Source organism: Lacerta agilis, chromosome 9, assembly GCF_009819535.1.
Source record: "Lacerta agilis isolate rLacAgi1 chromosome 9, rLacAgi1.pri, whole genome shotgun sequence".
Lineage (NCBI taxonomy): Eukaryota > Metazoa > Chordata > Lepidosauria > Squamata > Lacertidae > Lacerta > Lacerta agilis.
The window spans coordinates 53,892,985-53,915,021 of NC_046320.1; the positions used below are offsets into that span (position 1 = coordinate 53,892,985).

The 22,037-nt window shown below is 43.2% G+C and overlaps 1 protein-coding gene across 5 annotated transcripts in view; it reads left to right on the forward strand.

Moving 5' to 3' along the window:
• The first annotated feature begins 486 nt into the window (after nucleotides 1-486).
• PPP3CA (protein phosphatase 3 catalytic subunit alpha) overlaps nucleotides 487-22,037 on the forward strand; it is a 180,444-nt gene continuing 158,893 nt past the window's right edge. For 3 of the 5 annotated variants that reach the window (XM_033160413.1, XM_033160411.1, XM_033160414.1), the window contains exon 1: nucleotides 488-1,300. In XM_033160413.1, the coding sequence (XP_033016304.1) occupies nucleotides 1,243-1,300 (58 nt within the window). In that variant the 5' untranslated portion in view covers nucleotides 488-1,242. Of the gene's footprint in view, nucleotides 1,301-22,037 lie in introns of all 5 variants that reach the window. The other 2 variants (XM_033160409.1, XM_033160410.1) reach the window with 1 other exon arrangement.

Below are 22,037 nucleotides of genomic sequence, written 5' to 3' on the forward strand. Positions count from 1 at the left end.
GCCGGGGAGAAGAATCCGCGGGCCTTGTCCCCTCAGAAAAGCGCCCGTCCAGGCAGCCGCAGCGGAGTCTCCTTCTTCCCCAGCCCTTCCTCCGCCTGAGGCGAATGAGCGCTCTCCTCGCCTTTCGCTCCTCCTGCTCAACCAAACCCTCGCAGGGCTCGAGTTCCCCGCCCCCCTCCTTTCGCTATTGCCGCAGTTCTAGTGTGTTTTCCCCCACACCTCCTCCTCCCGGCAGGACACCCCCCCCTGCCCTCACCACCCCCTCCCGCTCATTCCCACGTCTTCGCGCCATCAAAGCGGCGCGCGCTATTGCGCATGGTGAAAGCGGCGGCGGTGGCAGCGAACACCTGAGGGGGGGGGGAGAGAAGAGGCGTTTCAAGAGGGTGGGAGGAGAGGAGGAGAGTCAGGCTACATTGACAGTGATTGGCAGCCCGGCCGCAGCCAATGGGTCCTGAGCTAGCGTTTTGGCAACGGGGGAGGGAGAGGCAAGTGGAAGCCTTTAGGCGGCGAGGGTAGGTTGCGCCTCGGACTGAACGGAGCTCTAGTGGCTGCGGCTGCGTGAGTGAAAGGAGAGACCCTGCGAAAGGGGTGGCGGCGCTGCGAGAAGGAGACGACGACGACGAGCAAGGCGACGCGGCGGTGGAGGCGGAGGCGGAGGGGAAGGCACGGCGCGGATCCCGTGCAGCGGCAGCAGGAGGAGTCGGAGCAGCAGCGGCGGCAGCACTTCGTCTTCTCCGGCGCCGTGTGGACTGCTGCGTGGTTTTGTGTGTGTTTTTCTTCAGCCGTGCGCTTAATCTTCCGGCTTCGCTGCCCCCACCCCGCGCCTTTTAATTCCTCGCCGCCTTCGACTGCGTTTTCTCTCCTCAGCACCCACCCCCACCCTTCAGCTTCTTCCCTTCGGCCACTAATTCTAATAAAAGAGAGGCGTGATTGACATAAAGAAGGGGGCAAGGAGAAAAATCCGGAGGAGGGAGGAGGAGCGGTGGAAGCAGCAGCAGCAGCACCGGGAAAAAGAGAAGGAGCGAGCGAGCGAGCGAGAGCAGCAGGCGGAGCAAGGCGTGAAGTTGAACCGCAGCTGAGGCGACCGGGAGCCGGAGGGACGTCGTTTGCGCGGCCGCCTTTGGTGCTGCTGAAGCCGCTGTCGCCGCCGCCGCCGCCGCCTTCAGCTTTGTGTCTGGTGAGGGAGAAGAGAGTCGAGCCTCGGCTGCCTTCCTCCTCCTCCTCCTCCAGGCGACGCTGGAAATGTCTGAACACAAGGCGCTGGATCCGAAGTTGTCGACGACGGAGAGGGTGGTGAAAGGTAAGCGGGGAGCCCGTGACTTGCGGGCAGCCCGGGGTGGGGGGGGGAGCCCCTCTGAAGGGGGAGAGGGCGTCGCGGGCGGAGGATTCTCGTATTCACACACACACGTCTCTGCGCTTTCGTGAGGGGAAAGAGAAAGGGAGGCTGGCTTGGCGCGGGCTGCCTGTCTCTTTAGCGGGGCTGCGGTTGCCAAATGGGCAAGGCGGGGTGGGGGGGGGCGGGGGAGGAAGGAGTGCGCGCGCGGGCAGGGTGGCGGTGGTAGAAATAGGAAGCGAGTGCCCGACGATGGGGATGGTGGAAGGGGCTGCGTATGCGGCTCGGCAGCACTATGGACTAGTAACGTAGGCGATTGCAGGGGGGGCGCAGTTTTCTTTTTCTTTTAATTAATCCCCCACACTGTAGATCTCGAGGTCTCTATTCTAATGGCACTCCTGCTGCTCCTCTTTCTCTCTCTCTTGCTATATTGCAGCAGTTTCCCTCCCTCCTTTGGAGTGCTTACACGGGGCTCGCGAGAGGCAAATCGTGGGGTGGGGGGGTGGAGAGACTGTTGGGGTGTGGAAGGAAAACCCTCGGCTTCGTTCTCCTTTGCAGCTGGAAGACCCGGAGAGGAGTGTGGGACACACACACACACAGCAGGTTCCCCCCTCCCTTTCTCTCCGTCGCCCCCACCTCTATTCCTTGGGGGCATTTCCACCTTCCCTCCGCCCACCTTGGTGTGGGTGGCCTTCTTGGAAGCCTCTTCTGCTGGCTCCCTGAAACGTATTTCAGCTCCCCCGCCTGTAGAAATATGCCTCTCCCTCTCTCTGTGTGTATCTTCAGGTTTTGACAGCTGGGTTTGTCTTCTCTCTTCCCCCCCCCCTCCAATCTCCCGCACCCACCCCCTTGACACAGCTGTTTTCCTTTCCTTCCATTAACATACTGGTTGATGCAGATAACCTAGAGATAGCAGTTGATTGGTTGGGGTAGGGGGAGAAGGAAGGAAGGAAATGGTGGTGGTGGGTTCTTCCCTTTCTATTGGCTGTCCCTTTTGGCCCACTTGTCTGTCCTTCCCTTGCAAGCAGAGAATTCCACCTGTACGTGTACAGCCATTTCCTCCTCCCCTTTGTCTTTTGCTCTTAGCCAGTGCTGGTATGGTAACAGGCAAGCTTACTGCAGCAGCAATCTTTGAGCGATGCCATCCTATCACTAGCGGGATCCATTCCTTTCGTGGATGAGGATTGCAGATTGATTTGTCCAGAATTGGGATTTAAGAAATGAGTGCAGATGTGCTGCCAGGGCAATCCCTCTAGCAAAGCATTACATTGTTTCCACCACCATTTTTTGTTCCCCATCCTGCACTCTACACAAACCCTGGTAAATTGGCTTGGCTAGATATGAAGTTATCTTGCAGACATATTTGGCTACTGTGTCCATGTTTCTCTATGAATGTGTGCGTAACTTTATAGGTTTCAAAAACCCATGCATTTAATTTTTGAAATGCTATGTTCAAGGTGCATGATTTCTTTTTAACATCCATTGAAATTCTCATATATATATATATATATATATATATATATATATATATATATATATATAAACAAGCCATTGAAGAGTGTGTGTGGGTTTTCTCTCTTGCACACATGCATTCACATGCACACTGTAGAAAAGGCTAAATGTGTTTGTGCAAAAGATGCTAGTGTGTGTAATTTACCAATATTAGCCATGTTTATCCAGAAATCCACAGTAATTTAGTTGCATTGACTGCCTATAAAATATGCATAGGATTCCTGCCTTACATTCTGAACCTAAACTTGGAATATCATGTCCTAGTAATTTCACTGGGCTTCTTTTGTTACAAGTTAAATTGTACAGGATTGTCACCAAAGGTCCAATCCACTTCCCACTAAGATCAATAGCAGCATCTCTGTTGGCATTAATGAGGCAGGATTACATCCTTGAAGGCTGCAGTTCCTAAACACACCCATTGAAACTGGTGGCATTCATCCAACGAAACATACATGCTACTGGGTTGTAAGAGTATGTTTAAGTGCGTAAGCATGTTTTTATAGGACAATGGCTTAAAGTACTCTATTAAAATGCAAACCCTTCAAGTCTTTTTTAAGGAAAGCAGGTTCTATTTATTGCTGATTTTGCTGTAAAATCCAAGAGGCCTAGAAATAACATTGGTTAAATGATCCCCATTTCAACATGCACAACACGTGTTTGCTTGCAAATCAGTGGAAATATTACCTAAAATATTGATGTACAGCTGTTTTGTATTTTCATACTAGTATTGAACCAAGTTTTCTAAGGGCCTATCCTTACATATTGGTAGGCACCATACACACACAAGGCAGAGGTTTCAGTAAGCTTGAGGGATCCCAAAGGTTTGTGGAAGTGTTTTCCACCCCCTTAAGAAAAGCAACTGTGAGGGGAAACCCTAGTGGAGCTGTGGGCACAGAATGCTAGCCAGTTGTGTGGGTGGGTGGGGGATGTGGAATGGAGTGTTCAGGGTGCCTAGAAGAGGCCTTGGCTAGCTGGCTGGAAACCTGAGTAGGAGCAGTTCACACTGCAATATTTTGTTACAGTTCCCACTTGTAATCTTCTATACATTATTATATTACAATTCAAGTGAAGGAGAACATTTTGTACTATGCCACCTTAGGCTCAAATCCTGTATGCATTTATGTGGGAGTTAACCTGGTTAAACTCTGGGGGTACTTACTTCTGAGTAAACATTCTTTGCCTTGTACTGTGAGACTGCAGCCAGTATGCATACTTGCCTAAGAGCAAAGCCATTGAACTTGATAGTTACTTATTGTGGTATCACAATAAGTAAATTTAAAACCCTGTGCCTGTAACATGGTTGCAGTGTTGCATATTAGTGCAGCAGATGCTGTATAAATTTTGGGAGTTGGAGGTTGAAGCAGAGACTTCTGAAGTGTTGTGGAGGATCCCCTGCAGCTCTAGCAGGAAATTTGAGTAGGAGTTATTGGTCAAAAAATTGGACTGAATTGATTTGTTATCTCTGAATATGGGCTGCACTCAGATTTGGCTTTTGGTCAATTTAAGTGCAAATGATAAAATACTAAGGGTTGCAGTTCTATTACACACTTACCTGAAGCAATCTGTTCCTAATTTGGTAGGGCTTGATTCTGAGTAAGTATATACAGGATTGGCCTGCAATTGTAAATAAAGTAATATGGCAAGGCTTCTTGCATTTATTTTCCAGATTAGGAAAAGTGAACTCTGAACAAAAGAAGGGGGGATTTTACATAAAGGTTCTTGTTTCATTGGGCTCCTTACATTCATGCCACATCAACAAACACAGGGCTTGCAATTCTGCCAATAACTTTTTTCCTACAACAGAAATGCATTGAGTTTGCCATAATTCGTTAACCAGGCAAACCTTACTATCTATTTGGGCCATGTAGATCCTATATTCCTGTAAGAATAATTCATGAAAACCTAGCCTGCATACTTCCTTGAGAGTAACATCCACTGAATTTGATGGGATTTACTTCTGAGTAAATGTTAGGATTAGGCTGAGTAGCACAGGACTTGGCATAGATTAAGTTGTATTTCACATATTTGTTCAGCTGGTCTGATGGAGATCATGGTGACATTTTATCAATAAGATATGAAATGATTTAACCAACGTTTATTTCATTGTTTGAAAATAATTTAAGTTTTTAAATATGGAACCTGGAGGAAATGGATACTAAGGCTCAAAATGAATACGAAGCAGAACAGACCTCATTTTGTTAAATGGCATTTTCCCTGTACTGATGCAAAAATGAAGATGCATTGTAGAAAGAAAGAATTTGTTTGCCCAGTTGTATTATATTAGCAGTTCAATAACCTATAGATCTTGTTGGACTGAAACTCCTATCAGCTCCAGATAGCATGGCCAGCAGTCAGAGAAGATGGAAACAGTAGTCCAACAACATCTGGAGGGCACCACGTTGCCTACCTCTGTAATATAGTATGTAATATAGTAGCAATATATGTAACTGTTCAATTAGAATCCTGAATTCTCTACTTGGAAAATATGTTGTACAGCTTAATCCCATGCACATTTACTTAAAAGCAAGTCCCATTTTGTTTAGTTGTACTTGCAGCCAAGTTAGTGTACATCTGATCGATGCCTTTTCCCCTCTCTTTAGAAATGTTGATCATCAGGCTCTGAATACTTTCAAATATTTTAAAATTACACAACTTCTTGGTTATTTTGGTTACCCTCAGGCAAGTTTTTCTTCTTGTTTGGTTTTGTGATTCTTAGCTAAGAAATCTGGGCAAAAATCATATCTGGATTGAATATAAAATGGGTCAACGAAAAATTCTCGTGACACCTGGTTTTGTATTGAGGACATTTATTTGGGAATAAAATTCATTTGTGAGCAATACATATCTTAGCTTTGATTCATTCTCTTGGCTATCTCAGGAAAAAAAAATGGGCCAGGAATTTGCCTGACGGCAGAGAAAGAGAAGCAGGGAAGAGGTAACGTGTTAAGATATTGCTAATTTTGATAGGTCACAGTTACCGGTACCTAGAAGAAGACTGGAGGTGTTATAAGAATTTAGTTTTTAATATAACTCATAGGTAGGTAAAGGTAAAGGTAAAGGGACCCCTGACCATCAGGTCCAGTCGTGTCCGACTCTGGGGTTGCGGCGCTCATCTCGCTCTATAGGCCAAGGGAGCTGACGTTTGTCCGCAGACAGCTTCCGGGTCATGTGGCCAGCATGACAAAGCCGCTTCAGGCGAACCAGAGCAGCGCACGGAAACGCCGTTTACCTTCCCGCTGGAGTGGTCCCTATTTATCTACTTACACTTTGATGTGCTTTCGAACTGCTAGGTGGGCAGGAGCTGGGACCGAGCAACGGGAGCTCACCCCTTCGCAGGGATTCGAACCGCCAACCTTCTGATCGGCTAGCCCTAGGTTCTGTGGTTTAACCCACAGCGCCACCTGGGTCCCATATAACTCATAGGTAGATGCTGTTATATAATTACATGTTGGGTTTACAGTTCACTTCAGTGCTATGCAACATAGACAATAGGCAGGCATGGTGAGCAGTTTTTATGGGGTTGACAGAGGCTGGACCAGGCATAGGCAAACTCGGCCCTCCAGATGTTTTGGGACTACAACTCCCACCATCCTTAGCTAACAGGACCAGTGGTCAGGGATGATGGGAGTTGTAGTCCCAAAGCATCTGGAGGGCCGAGTTTGCCTATGTTTGGGCTGGACCAAACTGATGGGCAACAGCTCTCCAGTCTTCCCTGGCCTTCCCTAGAGATACCAGGAAGTAACCTGGGTCCTTGTGCATGCAACACAAGTTACTGAGTGATATCTTAAACCTGGGGTGGGGAAACGTGTGGTCTTCCAGATGTTGCTGATCTTTCTTGAGTATATTCTGTGCTGGCTTGAACTGATGGGAGTTGGAGAGGGCCAAGGGTACTTCATTTCTTGAAAGCAGTACATAAGTGTTTCTGGGGTTGGGAATGGGGGTGGGGCAGGGAGAAGGATGGAACAAATGCTCTATTGGCTTTCAGAGCATTGCTGTTAAGCTTTGAGAAGCTCTGAACAGACAAGCTGATAGATGTAGGGCCATAGCTCTACTTTGCCTGCATGTCCACGTAGGACTGGGAAACCCCAGAGAGCGAATGACACTAAGTGTAAACAGTACAGAACTGGATGAACCAGTGTTCTGATTCGGTATGAGGCAGCTTCCTATGCTCAGCAATCCCAAGTGAAATGGTGTCTCAGAAATGGCAGTACTAGAATACACATGTTAAGGAGGAAGCCAAAGAAGGCTGGTCAAGGGATGTGCTGTTTCTTGTAAGGACATTTACTTTACAACCAACACTTGGTACAAGAACAAAGGTGGCTTAAGTAATTTTTGAGGGGCTAGCAGTATTTTAAAAAATGAAGAAGGCATCTTCAGAATCAGATTTGACGGAATCATTATTTTTCCGCTGCTTTTGAAATATGTGAGAGCCTTAACACACTCACACACACACAGCCATAGCTGCAGTCACTTTTCCTCATAGAATTGGAAGGGATGCCAAGGGTCATGTAGTCCAACCCCCTGCTATGCAGGAATCTCAACTAAAGCATCCCTGACAGATGGCCTGTCCAACCTCACCACTTCCCAAGGGAGTCAAACAGCTCCTATTGTCAGAAAGTTCTTACTGATGTTTAGTCTGAATCTCCTTTCTTGTAACTTGAAGCCATTGTTTTGAGTTTTACCCTCCAGAGCAGGAGAAAACAAGCTTGCTCCATCCTCTATGTGAAAACCCATCAGATATTTGAAGATATTATATTTGCATGCTTCTTTACACTTCACACTCAAACTGTTCGCAGTGCATTGCTCTAGTCACATTAATCTTCTTGGGATCTATCAGCAATTGGGATGAGGCAATAGAGGGCATTACTCAGTACTGCTCTGCTGTGAGCTTAGAATTGGTGTTGGGATGGGGAAGGCAGAGGTAAGACCCGGTCCTTAAAACCCTTGGGCACCCAATAGCTAGCAATTTAAGAGAGCTCAGTGGCGTAGAGCACATGCTTTGTGGGGAAAAGGTCACAGATTCAATCCCTGGTGTCTCCATGTAGAGCGGAGACAGACTCCCTGTCTGAAACCTGGTGAATCCTCTGTTGGTTGGTGTAGGCAATAGAGAGGAGAATGGACATATTGTCTGACTTGGTAAAAAAACTCCCTATGTTTTCAATCCTCCTCCTGAGCTTTCTATGTATTTTACGTTGGTCGGCCTTTCAAAACACTAACAGCTGTTCTTTGGTTTGTGTGCCTGTGTGAATTCAGATGCTATGGAAGCCGAAGGTTTTTGAGCTAATACGACTTTCCCCAAGGGTGTCTGTATTTGCGTGTCATGGTAAGTCATGCAATTGGCTCCTCCCAACTGGCACATGGAGGAATCAAACTAACATGCCCAGGCTTGGCATTGTGCCCAATTCAGGGATTATGGCTTGTTTCACTCCAAGCAAATCATGATGGTAAACCAAGAAAAACGTCTTACCTTATGGAGTGAAACAAACCACAGCCCCTGGTTTGGATGTAATGGTGAGCCAGGGATTGTGGGTTGTTTCCCTTGCATGCTAGCAGATGATGAGCAAAGTGGATGCGATTTGATTGTATGTGGTAATCCATGGTGAAGGTGATGATATTGTGGAAGTAGTCATGCATGCCTAGAGTGTAGTGGTGGCGGTGGAGCTTTCCCATAAAGACTGATGGCTTCATAAAGCACATTGAAAGAATGAGAGTATGAAATAAAAAACTTCACAGAGAAGTGAGCTGTCCCTCCTGGGTTTCTGAGCACCACCATTCAAACTGCAAAGGTCTGTTGGGGTGCATGACTCATATAGCTATCCAGATTGCACTAATGGAATGGGCCTGGGAAGCATGTCACTATTTCATACAACTTTGTTCCAACTCTTATGTAATGAGTAGTTGGCAGATTAATATGTGTCACCGGGTGACTCATTATTAGGAGCCAACGTATTATAGCAGTTGAAGCCCTTTATGAAGGAGATACCTGGCTTTCTGTGCGGTAGATCAAGAAGACCAGCTTATTCTGTACATTACAAAGAGAGCTGCCTGGGCCCTCACCATCATAGTAAGATGCGAAGTTTATTTTAAGAAACTTTGTGGAGAACTGTATTGTTCTGCTACAATGTTTTGCATTCCCAAAGACACGGAAATGATTGTTCTAAGAGCACAGAAGAGTCATTTTGAGGACAAGTTTTAAATAACTGCTGGGTGTTGGATTCTCACCCTCCAACCACATGCATGTTCACTTAGAACTTAATCCCAAAGATTTCAATGGGACTCCCTAATAAGTGTGGCAACCTAACATTCTCTTGTGGCTGCAGGGGACTATTGCTAGTGTTGGGTAAGTTGTCCTCAAGGGAAGCTGGTATGTCGTCATTGGTTTTCTTATTGGGGAACTTCTGATAGTCATCCAAGGAACATCAGTGTGAGTTCCTCCCTGACCTCTCCCACTGTGTCTTAGTTGAGCAAGGGGTTAAGAGTGCAAATACTTTCTCTCAGGCTGTCTATTGTAGTGAGCTACAGTATATGGTCTTCCTTCTATTAACCACTGTGCAGCAGCTATAATAAATGAGTGTACAGTACAGTAATTCAGCTGAAAGCCAGGCATGTTGAAATCCTTTAAACTTCGGCATCAGAGTTGAGCACTTGTTTTAATACCCACCTATAACCACATTTAATACCCACAGTGGGAGCTTAACTGGCATTTATTTATTTATTGCAGTTGTTAGTTACTTTGTTAAAAACAAATATATGTCTCCACGTGACTTAACAAACAAAAATGCAAGTAGATAAAAATAGGTTAAAAGCAACTTTTTAAAAAAACAAAAAAACAAAAACATACAATACAAAACTCCTAAAATGTTCATTCTGCAATAGAGACTAACTTAACCATAAAAATGCCTTAGCTTTAACGCTGTGTGGATTTGCGGTTCATTTATCTTTAGCTGTTTGTATAGCACTTTTCAATGCATGCAGCGATTTACAACTCCCTCCATTGTTTTCACCGCAGTCCTTGATGGTAGCAGGACTTGACTTGAGAGACGGTGTCTGGCTATGTGTACTTACGACAGAATAGGGATCTGTTCTTGGGATTCTCACATTAGCAATAGGCAAGCAGTCACCTATGCCACTAATGGCCCTAGTGCTTGTTTCTGCTTTGCTTAGAGCCTTTTGCAGAAAGTTGGTGCCCTGCATGCTCCCTTGCGCTTAGCTGAAGTACAAGCAGATCTAGCTTATTTATATTTGGAATCCACCCCATAACATGGTTTTCTGGGGAAGGGCAAATGCTGTTTCTTCCAGCTGTATCAGGGAAACCCAAACACTTACTTGCCTTTAAGGCTAATCTAATCTAACGGGTGGCGCTGTGGTCTAAACCACTGAGCCTCTTGGGCTTGCCGATCAGAAGGTCGGCGGTTTGAATCCCCGTGATGGGGTGAGCTCCCGTTGCTCGGTCCCAGCTCCTGCCCACCTAGCAGTTCGAAAGCACGTCAAAGTGCAAGTAGATAAATAGGTAAACAGCATTTCCGTGCACTGCTCTGGCTTCGCCAGAAGTGGCTTAGTCATGCTGGCCACATGACCCGGAAAAACTGTCTGCGGACAAACGCCGGCTCCCTTGGCCTGTAAAGTGAGATGAGCGCCGCAACCCCAGAGTCGTCTGCGACTGGACTTAACTGTCAGGGGTCCTTTACCTTTACCTTTACCTAACATTTCAGTATCCTCATGGGTGATGGCTTCATGCCCAGGAAGTAATGTCTAGCATGGATTCCCCTTGTGTACATGGAGTGTTTTATACCAGTGAGAAATATTAGAGGCTTGTTTTTTTTTAATTATCTGTTGTCCCCGGGACTACAGCTGGTTCACCCCTTGACCATACAATTGCCTTGCATTAAAAGGCCTAGAGATGATGTCCAGAAAAAAGAGAGAGAAAGAATAATGCAGTCAAAAAGGAAGGGTTGCTGAACTGTCACTATCCTCCATGTTAGCCAAATTACACAACTTATATTATCAAAGCAAAGGCTGCTACTCTGCATGGAGTTCAGTGGGCTGCCATGAAGTTATGAAGCTTTGATGGGTTCCTGATAATACTGAAGCACTGCAAATTTCATTTCAGTTCAGTGCCATTTTTTACAGTTCATATTTGAGAGCTGCAGTGCTAAAGAGCAGCTTGGCTTAACTTTTTTTTTTGTAAAAAAAGAATGTTTATGCCATTTTGTACAAATGAACAATGGTAATGGGGCACCATATTGGCTTAATGCCTGTTTTTGTGAGATGTTGGATTGAGGGAAGCTGAATTTAGATCAACAAGCACCTGTGTGTTTGCCTCCTTTAAAAAAAGGTATTTGGTTTCTTTTTTTCTTTTTGCTTATTGCCAATGAAGAAATACAGACGTGTTGTGCATAATATTCTAATGCTGGATGGTTCTTTCGCCACTGCCAAGAGTCACAAGACAGCTTCTTATCTGATGATAAATAATATGCTTGCTAGAGTAATGCATGATGATTTGGAGCAAAGACTGGACGCTGTGAGATAAGCTACAGTAACAAGGCTCTTAAACTCTTGTGAGAGTTGCTTAAGTGGTTTGTGCCCCTATTTTAGTGACCATTAAGCTGTAAAACTGAAGGTATTTCACTCTGTTTCTTTAAAGCAGAAAAGTAGGACTCTTGGTGAACAGCGTTGGTTGAACCAAATTTGAGTGTAAAATTCACATTTTATTTGAACTAGGTCTGGGGATGGGAATGGGGATTTTTTTTTGCAGAAATGTTAGTTGGCATCAAAAAGTGGCCCTTGTTGGTGATCATTTCAAAGGGGAAATTGATGCTCTTCATACTGAGGAAAAATAGCCCTCTTTCTGAATAGTCCTGACTTTTTGTGAATGATGTCGTCCTTTAGCCAAACGTATGTTTTTATGTTGTATGGATGCTGTTTATTATCTGCCCTATGGCCTTCTGGTGAAAGGCAGTATACAGATTTCTTAATAGAATAAATAAATTTGGCAATATGGTGTTGTGACATTTGCTACATGGTCTCTCACTGGCTAGGATCCTTCTAGAAAGGAGTCGGAAGCCCTGGCTTTGTGGGGCGAGAGTGAATTGGAAGTATTTTTAAAAGATGTTTTAAAACTTTATTTAAAATTTAAGAAATGTTTTTTTTTACTAAGTTTTAAAAGTACCAAAAAAACCTTATAATATATAAATGTGAGAAATGGGATTTGCTTAGGCAGCCAGCCTTTTGATAATAATAATAATTAATAATAATAATTAATAATAATAATTAATAATAATAATAGATAAATAATAGTAATAAATTACAGCTTTGTCCCCCCCCCAAAAAACTTAATTTTTCTTCCCACTTTATGGTTTACTGTTAAGTTTCTTTCTTCTTCGTTACTCAGTTGTTCACTTGATATTACAAAATATCAGTAGAAACATATATTTTTATCCCCTCCTCATCTTGTAGAGGAGACAAGGAAAGTCTGAGGTAAAATTAAAACCAACCAACCAACCAAAAACACTAATCTGTTTGTACAACTCATCAGGATGTGCCTGAGTTCAAGCCCATTCATTATGTTCATAGCAGCCAGAAAGTTTTGCAAAATATCCGAGGTATTTTAATTTTGGACCATGCTCTCTTTTTCTAATATGAAACATAGTCCACAAGTGCTCCGCTCCATTTACCTGTTTTTGTCCCCCATCTGTCTCTTTTCTGCATCCCCTACAATGCTGGATAGGCAGTTGACCCATGGCAAACCTCAGACATACCTGGAATGTGGACTCACTCCAACATCCTGTTCTCGCATTGACCGGCCACGTGCGTATGGGAAGCCCATAAGCAGAACCTGAGCACAACAGCACTCTTCCCCCACATAGTTTCCAGCAACTGGTATTCAGAGACAAACTACTTCTGATAGTTGAGCAGATTTATTCTTTAGCCAGGTGCTGCCGTGTTCCTAGCAAGGAAGTTTTGCAAATAAACCTTGAGGAAAACTTTGCCCAGATACTTCATGTCTTCTGTGCAATTATCTCTATGACAGTTAGCCTTGTTCCATGGTGTTCTGTCCCCCCACTTTTTCTTTTTTACACCCTCTAATTAACACAGTACTGGGACTGTAGGAAAGGCCAGTCACACAGCTCATGCTAAGCATTACAAATTTGAACAGCAATGAGCTTCCTAGCTTGTTCCTGGTGCAGAATGCTTTGTAAGGCAGCCGTGCTCTGTCTCTACTTCCTTTCTTCCTGTCTGAAGGGTATTTCTACACGCCAACAACATGAACACAGCTTTGCCCACTTCCTTATTGCACGACACACATGCAAAAAAAAAACCAGTGGTCAACTTGTACATCCAAACATGCCATCTGGAAGTTTCACTGAAGACAGTTTATTTATAAAATGCACAGCATCAGAGCTGTTGGTAATTACAGCTTAAGGATCAATTGAGCTGGTGTCAGATAAAGCAATGGATTACCGGTAGATCTTGCACTGAACTAGTTGTTTCTGAATTCGTCAAACTACTCATCCTGAGCCAATCATATGTATACTTGCTTGGAAATTAAATCTCACTGTATTTAAGGGGGCTTGCTTCCTAGCAAGTCTGTTTAACTGCACTTAAAAGGTGCAATCTTGGTCAGGATTGGGACGATAAAACATTTCACGTTCTTGACTCCCCCCCCCCAACACTCTCTTAGCTGCAGTACTTATAAGTGTGTTAGTAATGTTTCAATTCCTCTCTAGCAGTTTAGTATTAGATTGTAAATTTGCTCTTAATAGTATTTTTATGTGAGTTCTAGACAGAGTTGCTCAAACATGGCAAAGTAAGCTTTACAGCTGAAGGCGATGTTACTTATAAATCATGTTGAAGGGTATATTTATTGCTCTTTTGTATCCTTCAAGAAACCTCATAAAGACAAATGAACGAAGCCACAGCTTGCAAAAGTGGTTGCCACTTCAAGGCAGAACTTAGCAAGCATGCTATTTTATGTGGTTGCATGAGCTCAGATTTTAAGAAGCAGCTTTGTTTTCTTTTTTTTATTTACGGCATGTCAGATGGCTCCTGCTTCTGAGACTGTGATTTGTTTCTTTTCCATAATGCAACCTGTGGTTTAGAAGCTGATAAAAGCATCTCATACTTGGACTGTAAATGCGAGCAGGGGGTGGACCTGTGTGCGGTTGGAACCATTGGAAAGGTGTGTTTTAAACCTACAAAGTAGGGGTTTAGATGAACCAGAGGCTCCCAACCACTACTTTAGAGGTTTAAAACACACCATGGAAGAACTCAGTTTTATTCACCTTTCTGCCCAACATCTCTCCTTGGAAGAAAGGGAGATTGCAAACTCCATGGAGACTTCTGCTCGTGGAAAGAAACACTTGTGTCTGGATAAAAGGTGAAATGCATGACATACCAGCAATATTCTCGGGCTTCAGGTCCTTCATGATGACTGCTTTCTTCTAGGAAAAAGTAGGCAAACCAGCCTTGTATAGCTTGTATTCTATAGTGGTTGCCCATGCTGGCTATATCCACAGAGGTTGGATTAGATGATCCCTGGGATCCCTTCCTTCCAACTCTACAATTCTGTGATTTTGGATTGTGCCTATGGCCTGGTGAAAGATGACACCATTAAGTATCAGTTAAGAGTTATTCTGGCTGGTTGCATTTTTTGTGGTTTTTGTTTTTTTTGCAGTGTTGTCTACAAAGAGCTAGTTGGGTGGTAACTGGTAATTATTTGTTTTGAAGCTATTTTGTTAATACTATCTCTCCTCCCCCCTCCCCTCAGTTTCTTTTTTATCTAAAATCATTATAGTCTTTTGATCTATTGAAGCTGATTGCAAAATTTCATGGGAGCAAAGCCACCTCTTTTGAAGAATGATGCTCCTTAATTGCTTTTTTTATCACTTCTCTGAGCCATTTTGTTTACATTTGGGGCATGGCTGACTTATCCCAGGGCAGGTCTGAAAATAGCCAGCTGGTATGACCTGAATTGAATAGCTAGCTAGGATCTGAGTGCACTGAGTTCACATGGTAAACTTGTTGTCTCCATGTGCTTCTTTTCTTGTAGGCTTCTCTTCCTTAATGATCTGCAGAGGTGTAACACGACAGCAAAAATAAATGCTATGACTGTGAATCTTTACTTCATATTGACACTTACGCCGCCACTTTTCACAGTCCTTGTTTACTCCAAAAGTTAATATTGTTGAAATAATAGCTTTAGTCAAACTCTTCCACTTGCTATTTCACATGTATTTTGAAACTGGCAGTGGAGCTTTGTAAACACCGAAGGCATTGTTTCCTTGAACACTTCTCCACAAATTGGGAAACATTTAAATTGGGGATGAGACACCTGTGGCTCTCCAGATATACATGGACACCCATCAATCCAAGCCAGTGAGGTCAGGGACGATGGTGCAAAAACATTTGGATGATGACAGGTCACCCACCCTAGCTTAAGTGACCCAACCCTGTTTGTGCTTGATGGTGTGAGTCTTTGCTGTGGAATTGATGATTTATGACTTATCCCTCCTCAATCAGGAGGGTGGCAACTCCATTGGGAAAACCCATTGTGCTCGGTTCGTTTAAACTGGTGCTTCTCAAGCTATCTGATGCGGTGATCCAATAGTTCAACCTCCCCCCCCCCCAACTTTGTCAGGGACCAGTACCATGTTTGGTCTCAACCTGGGCTGAGGTGGAGTCCCAGGGGTTGGGCAGCCAGTGGCTCGTAGACTGGCATCGGTCCAAAGACCACCACTTTAGGTAGCACAGATGGACAACTGAGCTCCCATGTATAGCCAGGGTAACATTCAAATAGTCTGTTATAGCTTCTTTTTTCAGGCAAGGCATGTTGTTGTTGGCATAGCAACACTGCTGTTTGGAAGTCAACATGGATATCTTATTATTTTGTTAAAGATTTTACAAGACTGCCAACATCAAGTCCCAGCTAACTTGTTTATACAAAGACCTGGGGTTAAGATGCCAAAAGCCAGTCACACAAATAATTTTTCTGATTTATAGCTTGGTTTGTGTGACTTATGGGAGTGAGATGCCAATGCTTGCTTTCAGTGATCCTGTATGTTATGTTGGGGCATAAAAACCTCTGAGACCTGAAAAATGATATGCAAACAGCTTCACTTTTTTTAAAAAAAAGAAGGGGATAAGCCCCAAAACATTGAACTCATTCTGCAAATATCTGTCTTGTATAATGGTTAGGAATATCCCCTCTAATTCTTTTAACTTAGTAGTTGTTTTAATGTCACCCCCCACTTCATCTCCGCTCTCTTCTTCTGTGGACTTTCAAGCATCTCCTCTAGAACCCAGCCAGATAAATACTTCTCTCCTCACTTACGTTTGCAGAATTAGTGGCCTAGAACAGAGAACACCTGGGCGTTGGATGTTGCATTTTTCAGTCCAAATGTTACGCTATTTGAGCACGATAAGGCTCAAATAATGTCTTTCATGAGACTGAATCTGTGTCCCCTAGCCCCTGGATTAGTGGGGGTGCTTTTTGCTGGATTGATTTGTGTTCCAGACATTGGGAGCACCAGCAATTTCCCCTCCCAGTTTGGGTGGAATTCTCTGACATCCTCCTTAGTTAAAAGTTTTTTTTATGCAAATGCCATGGGGCCAGGATGGATCTGCCTGGTTTTTGCATTTGTCAGCTGCTTCTTGAATGGTAAAGGTTTGTTGGAAGGCTGTGGTTTAGGGATAAGCTGCTTAAGGTAGCACAGTCTGCCAGGGCAAACAGTTTTTGAAAGACATATACAGGATAATGCACCATGCTCTTTGATCACTGGTGGTGCAGTATGACCTAGGGAAGATGAAGGCCTTGTAAATGTGCGCATCTTTCCCTCCCTCAAGTTTGCCTGTTTTTTTCTGTTTACAAAATGCAGCCTTTGGGTGTTGGCTCTGATTTCTGTTGTACAACTGTTGTATGGAGTAGCAGGCTTGGAATGAAAAAGGATTCTTGAATTGCTAACTGCAAATTTTGATAAGGTCATCTCTTGCAAGGTTATCAATATATGGTGTTTGTAAGATGGGAAGACACTGTCTGAAATGCACCAACTCAAAAGATGTCAGGAATGATTCCATATCTTTATTTCCCCTCCCCCCCCCCAGTTCATACGTATGGAAAGCTGGTTATGCATCTGGATCTGGTGTTAATATCAAAAATAGTGCTACTCTAGGCCGTCAGTGTTTGTTTACATGCAGATGGTACCCAAAGAATGGACATCTGAAAGAAACAGTACTGAAGAAGCAAATAACTCTTTTCTGCCTCTAGTTAAAGTTGTCATATTGCAAAGTTTCTTGTCTCTCTCCCCCACCCCCACCATGCTGTGCAGCATTTTAATATGCCAGGGCAAAGGTATGCTGAAGAATTTGCAGGCTAAAATGCATCATTTTGTCCACACACTGGCACATTTTTAATCTATAATGATTCTTACTAGCTTTCATCTTGTTTCCTTTGGTCTCTGCCACCTAAGGTTTCACTTAGTAATCCTGTGAGAATGTCTCTAAAGCTTGAGAATGGCCTTTGAATTTGCTCCAATTACAGATAATTCTGAATCAAATATGGCTTGGCTGGATTAGCACATAGGCTGCCAATACTGCAGTATGGTGCTCAAGACGGATGTGGGCTCTCCCTATCATAAATGTAAACAATTTGTGAAAGCACTTCCACAGTCACCTTACTGCTAGAATTAGAGGATTTAACTTTTCTGCAGATCACTCATATTTTCCTTCAATGCTCAATCCTTACTACTACCTGTATTATCTTTGTTTCTCTAGTAGGATGCTGCAGTGGGTCAATTCATGAAACACTTACTATCAGTGCCTTTTCTTTTCTAAAAAAAATGTTTAGGGGTACTCTAATTTTCCTACTCATACTGAATTGCTGACCCTCAATAAGGCCAAACTTAGATTCACAAAATGTTTAGGGGTATGCGTACCCCTGCGCCCCCCCGAAAAAGCACTGCTTATTATCATTTGTCATTGGCTATCTATTTGACCACAGTCAAATATCCCCCAAATGTCACTGTATATGGCAGCTTGCATTAATTTCTATTTTATTTTTGTGGCCTTTGTTCACAGGGGCAGCAATGTGGGCAATATTTAGCAGCGGAGGGCAAAACTAGCAGCATAGCAAAGCTTCTCTTACTAGTCATTTGGTGTGATTGCAGGCATTAGAAGTCATCACTTAGCAAAGGCCGTTGACTAGTGAATAGAACAACTTTCTCCAACATGAGATGCTTCAGATGCTTTTGACTACAGCTCCCATCAACCCCAGTGGATAGGGATGATGGGTGATGTAGTCCAAAATATTTGCATTGCAGCAAGATGAGGAAGAGTATTGGATTAGGACCAAGGAAGCTGGGTTCATAAGAACATAAGAACAACCTGCTGGATCAGGCCAATGACCCATCTAAGTCAAACTTCCTGTTCTCAAAGTGCTTGACCAGATGCCTACGGGGAAACAATGATTTAAACACATTTGAACATTATTTCATATTATCTGACCGATCACAACCCTACACTTCTTTTACTGTTGTATTTGAATTGTATTTTATGTTTTTAATTATTGTAAACCAGCCTTCCTGCTCGCCAAATGTTTTGGACTCCCATCAGCCCTAGCCAGTGTGGCAAGCAGCTAGGGATGATGGGAGTTGTAGGTCCAGAGCATCTGAAGGACACTGGGTTGGGGAAGGCTGTTGTAAATCATCCTGGGATCAATAAGATGAAGGGTGGTACAAAACTACACTCCGCAGCTCTACTCCTGACCATTGGAGGACAAGTTGGCTGGGGATGATGGGAACTGAATAATATCTCAAGGGCCACGTGTTTCCCACCTCTTCCTTGAGTTGCGAATGGTCCACGGTGGGGCTGCAGTTGGTCCATAGCCTTATCCAGCTTGCAATAGGGAAGAGGCAAACTGACAGTGCTGTCTTTCAGGGAAGCTTCTCTGCCATTATTAATAACAACTGTATATGGCTATGCATATGAAACATAAAATGATTAAGATACAATGATTAAATACCAACCTTTTCTCTTCAGTATTTATAAGCTTTCAATAGTAGGGGTACTCAGGGTTATTAGGATCTCAGTCTTTAAATGGTTGGGTTTGCACTGTCAATGGTTGTCTTTTGTAGCTCTTGTGGAATGGTGTGTTGAAAGCCTTACTCTTTCAGAGAGGCCAGTTTGGGTCTCGGCAATCCCCTGGATGCTTGTTTTAGGACTATTACGTGAGGTTTGAAATTGTGGATTGTGTAAAAAAGAGGTGTCCCATATTACAAATCCTTTGACTCCTTAATGACCATGAACCGCCATGAACCATAATTGCTGTAGTAGCCACATAAGCAGCTTTCTTAATTAATTGTCGTCATTTTCTTTTCTTCATCACTCTTTTTGGTTGGAATTGCAAAGCAGGTATGTTGTTTTCATTTTGAAATGCAAAGGGACAAGCAAAGTTAATCTATCCCTGAAGAAAATGTGTACATTGGGGAATCCCTGGATCTGGCATTGTTATTTCCCTAAGGCAGTGAACCTCAGGTGTAGCTGTCTCACAAGTAAACAGTATTCGCTGTTGATTGTATAGGGATTAGAAATAACATTTTCATTAGAGAGAACACAAGTTGCTCTGGCGTTAATTTCAGATTGGTCATACTATAGTACTTCATTGCTTTGACTGATCTCAGAAAAATGAATCACTTCAAATGAAGCAAACCAGTGTAAAAGCCTACGCAGTTTGTCAAGTAGTTCCCATGGTTTGCTAGAAACTCTGGACCAGTGTCCAGTGTTGTTTTAGTGTTCATAGAAACTTTCACCAGCAATGTTCATTCCTTCTCTAATTCTGTAAAATACTTCCAAGATATCTTTCTGTTTAATCACAATAAAAAGGAGAAATTGGTAAATAAATACTGAGACAATTCACAGAAAGGTAACAGTGTTGGTATTTTGCACCAAAAGCAATTGAGTTTTGTGGTAACATAAAAATCAACAAAATTTTTATTATGTCATTAGCTTTCTTGGTCTAGAGTTGCATCTAATGATGTAGATGTTTGCCCGCAACAACAAATTTGTTAGTCTTTTAAGTTGCAACAAGATTCTTTGTTTTGTAGAAGGCATCTAGCGATGGCTTGGTGTGAATCTTCTCTTTTTACCATAACATGCCTGAATCACTCTTACATGCTGTACCTATGCCAACATTTTGGTAAGATCTTAAAAGGTGAAAGGTGGCTGCTGTTTGCTCTTAAAACTAATCATTGATGAGTCTCAAAGGAAAATTAAACTGGTTGCTCTGGGAGAGACTTCAGAAGAGGTTGTAAATGAGTACTTTCGAGTGATGCTGGATAAGATGGAACATTATATTTGTGCAATCCAAGCAAGAGACAGAAACTAGAACACTTCCAGTTCCCCCCAACAATGATTCAGTGGCAAGTAGGTTTTATTTTGTTCGAATCCGTAGCAAAAGCTACAGCCATCTTTGTGATTTATGCCACAGGATTGGTTTGTATCATCAGTTTGTGGTTTGTCTCAGCTTTCTCCCCACATCTGTTTGTGTTGCTTCAATCATTATTCACACCAGGCTACACTGCATGTGTGCAAAACCTGTCTCTAGATTCAGACAGTATACAAAGTAAATCAGGGATGGGGGAACTTGTAGCCTTCTATAAATTGTGGAATTCCAACTCCCATTGGCAGTTGGCTATGCTGGCTGGGACTGATGCAAGTTGGAAGTCCAACATCATCAGGAGCAGGCTCCCCATCTTTAAAGTAAGCCATGCTTTGTCAACTCTGGTCAGTGACTATAAATGGAACAAATGACCTTGTAAGAGCCTTAAGCTTCAAAAGAGTAATCTCATATGGAGCTGCTTTTACAGAATTGTGATTGCCACTCTCAAACTTTAGTGATTCAAAAGTTGGTCTTGCTCTGCTATAGCTGAGATCAGGTATCCGGTACAGTTGGCTCATGTTACAAATTGTTTGGCTTTTTGCTTTGTACTTGTATTTCAGCTGCAGAATGTTTAATCTTACCCTAAGGCTGGTGGATAGAGTATGCATGTCTTGTGGCAATTAGAACAACATATAAACGTTTTTGCACCAGCCTCATTCCTGTAATAGAGAGTTGGCAGCATCCATCTGGCACGAGGTAGTTGAGTTGAGCTACTTTAGGTGGCATTTCATTCTGAGCAAAAAATAAAATAAAAAAATTAGATCAGTTTTTGTTGCTTAATCAGTGCCTCCCTTTTTGATGCAGAGACTTAATCCCTCTGGAAATAAGTAATTTTCTGTGTAAAGGATGTACAGTGTACCTCAGGTTACAGACACTTCAGGTTACAGACTCCACCAACCCAGAAATAGTACCTCGGGTTAAGAACTTTGCTTCAGGATGAGAACAGAAAGCGCATAGCGGCAGCGGGAGGCCCCATTAGCTAAAGTGGTACCTCAGGTTAAGAACAGTTTCAGGTTAAGAACGGACCTCCAGAACGAATTAAGTTCTTAACCCGAGGTACCACTGTATTGCTTCACCTAACTTATGGACTGCTTACTTGGCCAGCAGCTGCAATGATAATCATGCCTCCTTGATACACATTAGTCTAATATGTATACACACACACACACACACCCCAAATTGAGTTAACCAAGAGCTTTCTTGTTCCCAACTAACTTGAGTACTCTCAGTTGCCTCTCTTCTGTTTGAATATGCAATCATGTAAACACCAGGCAGATTTTATGAGCATGCCATAAAAATGTAACGTGTAACGCAGCTTTGAAATACAGACTTAACTGAAGTTCACCATTTGCTCCAAGCGCAAAGAATGACATGGAAACTGAACAAAAGGATATGACTAATACTTGGGCTGTTTTAGGATTCCTTACTTGTGTGAACATGGCAACTTGAATCAGGGTGATTTTCCTATAGAAATCTGCTGAATTCAGTTTATATCCATCTCATGGCTACTTAGCACCAGCTAGAAGATTTTATGTACAATCCTTTTCTACATTAACCATAATGTGGGAGGGGGGGACCCAGAAAGCTCAGCATTTGATATCACCCCTCCAGCAAACATCAAGCCAGGACCCTGGAATACAGGAGATAACAGTGTATCATCAGAGATGTTTTCTTTACCCAGTGCATCCTGGGTGTGAGAAAATAGCTCTTACTGGGTTCTCCATTTTCCCTTGTGTGTATCTTTTTTTTTTAAGGCAGTTA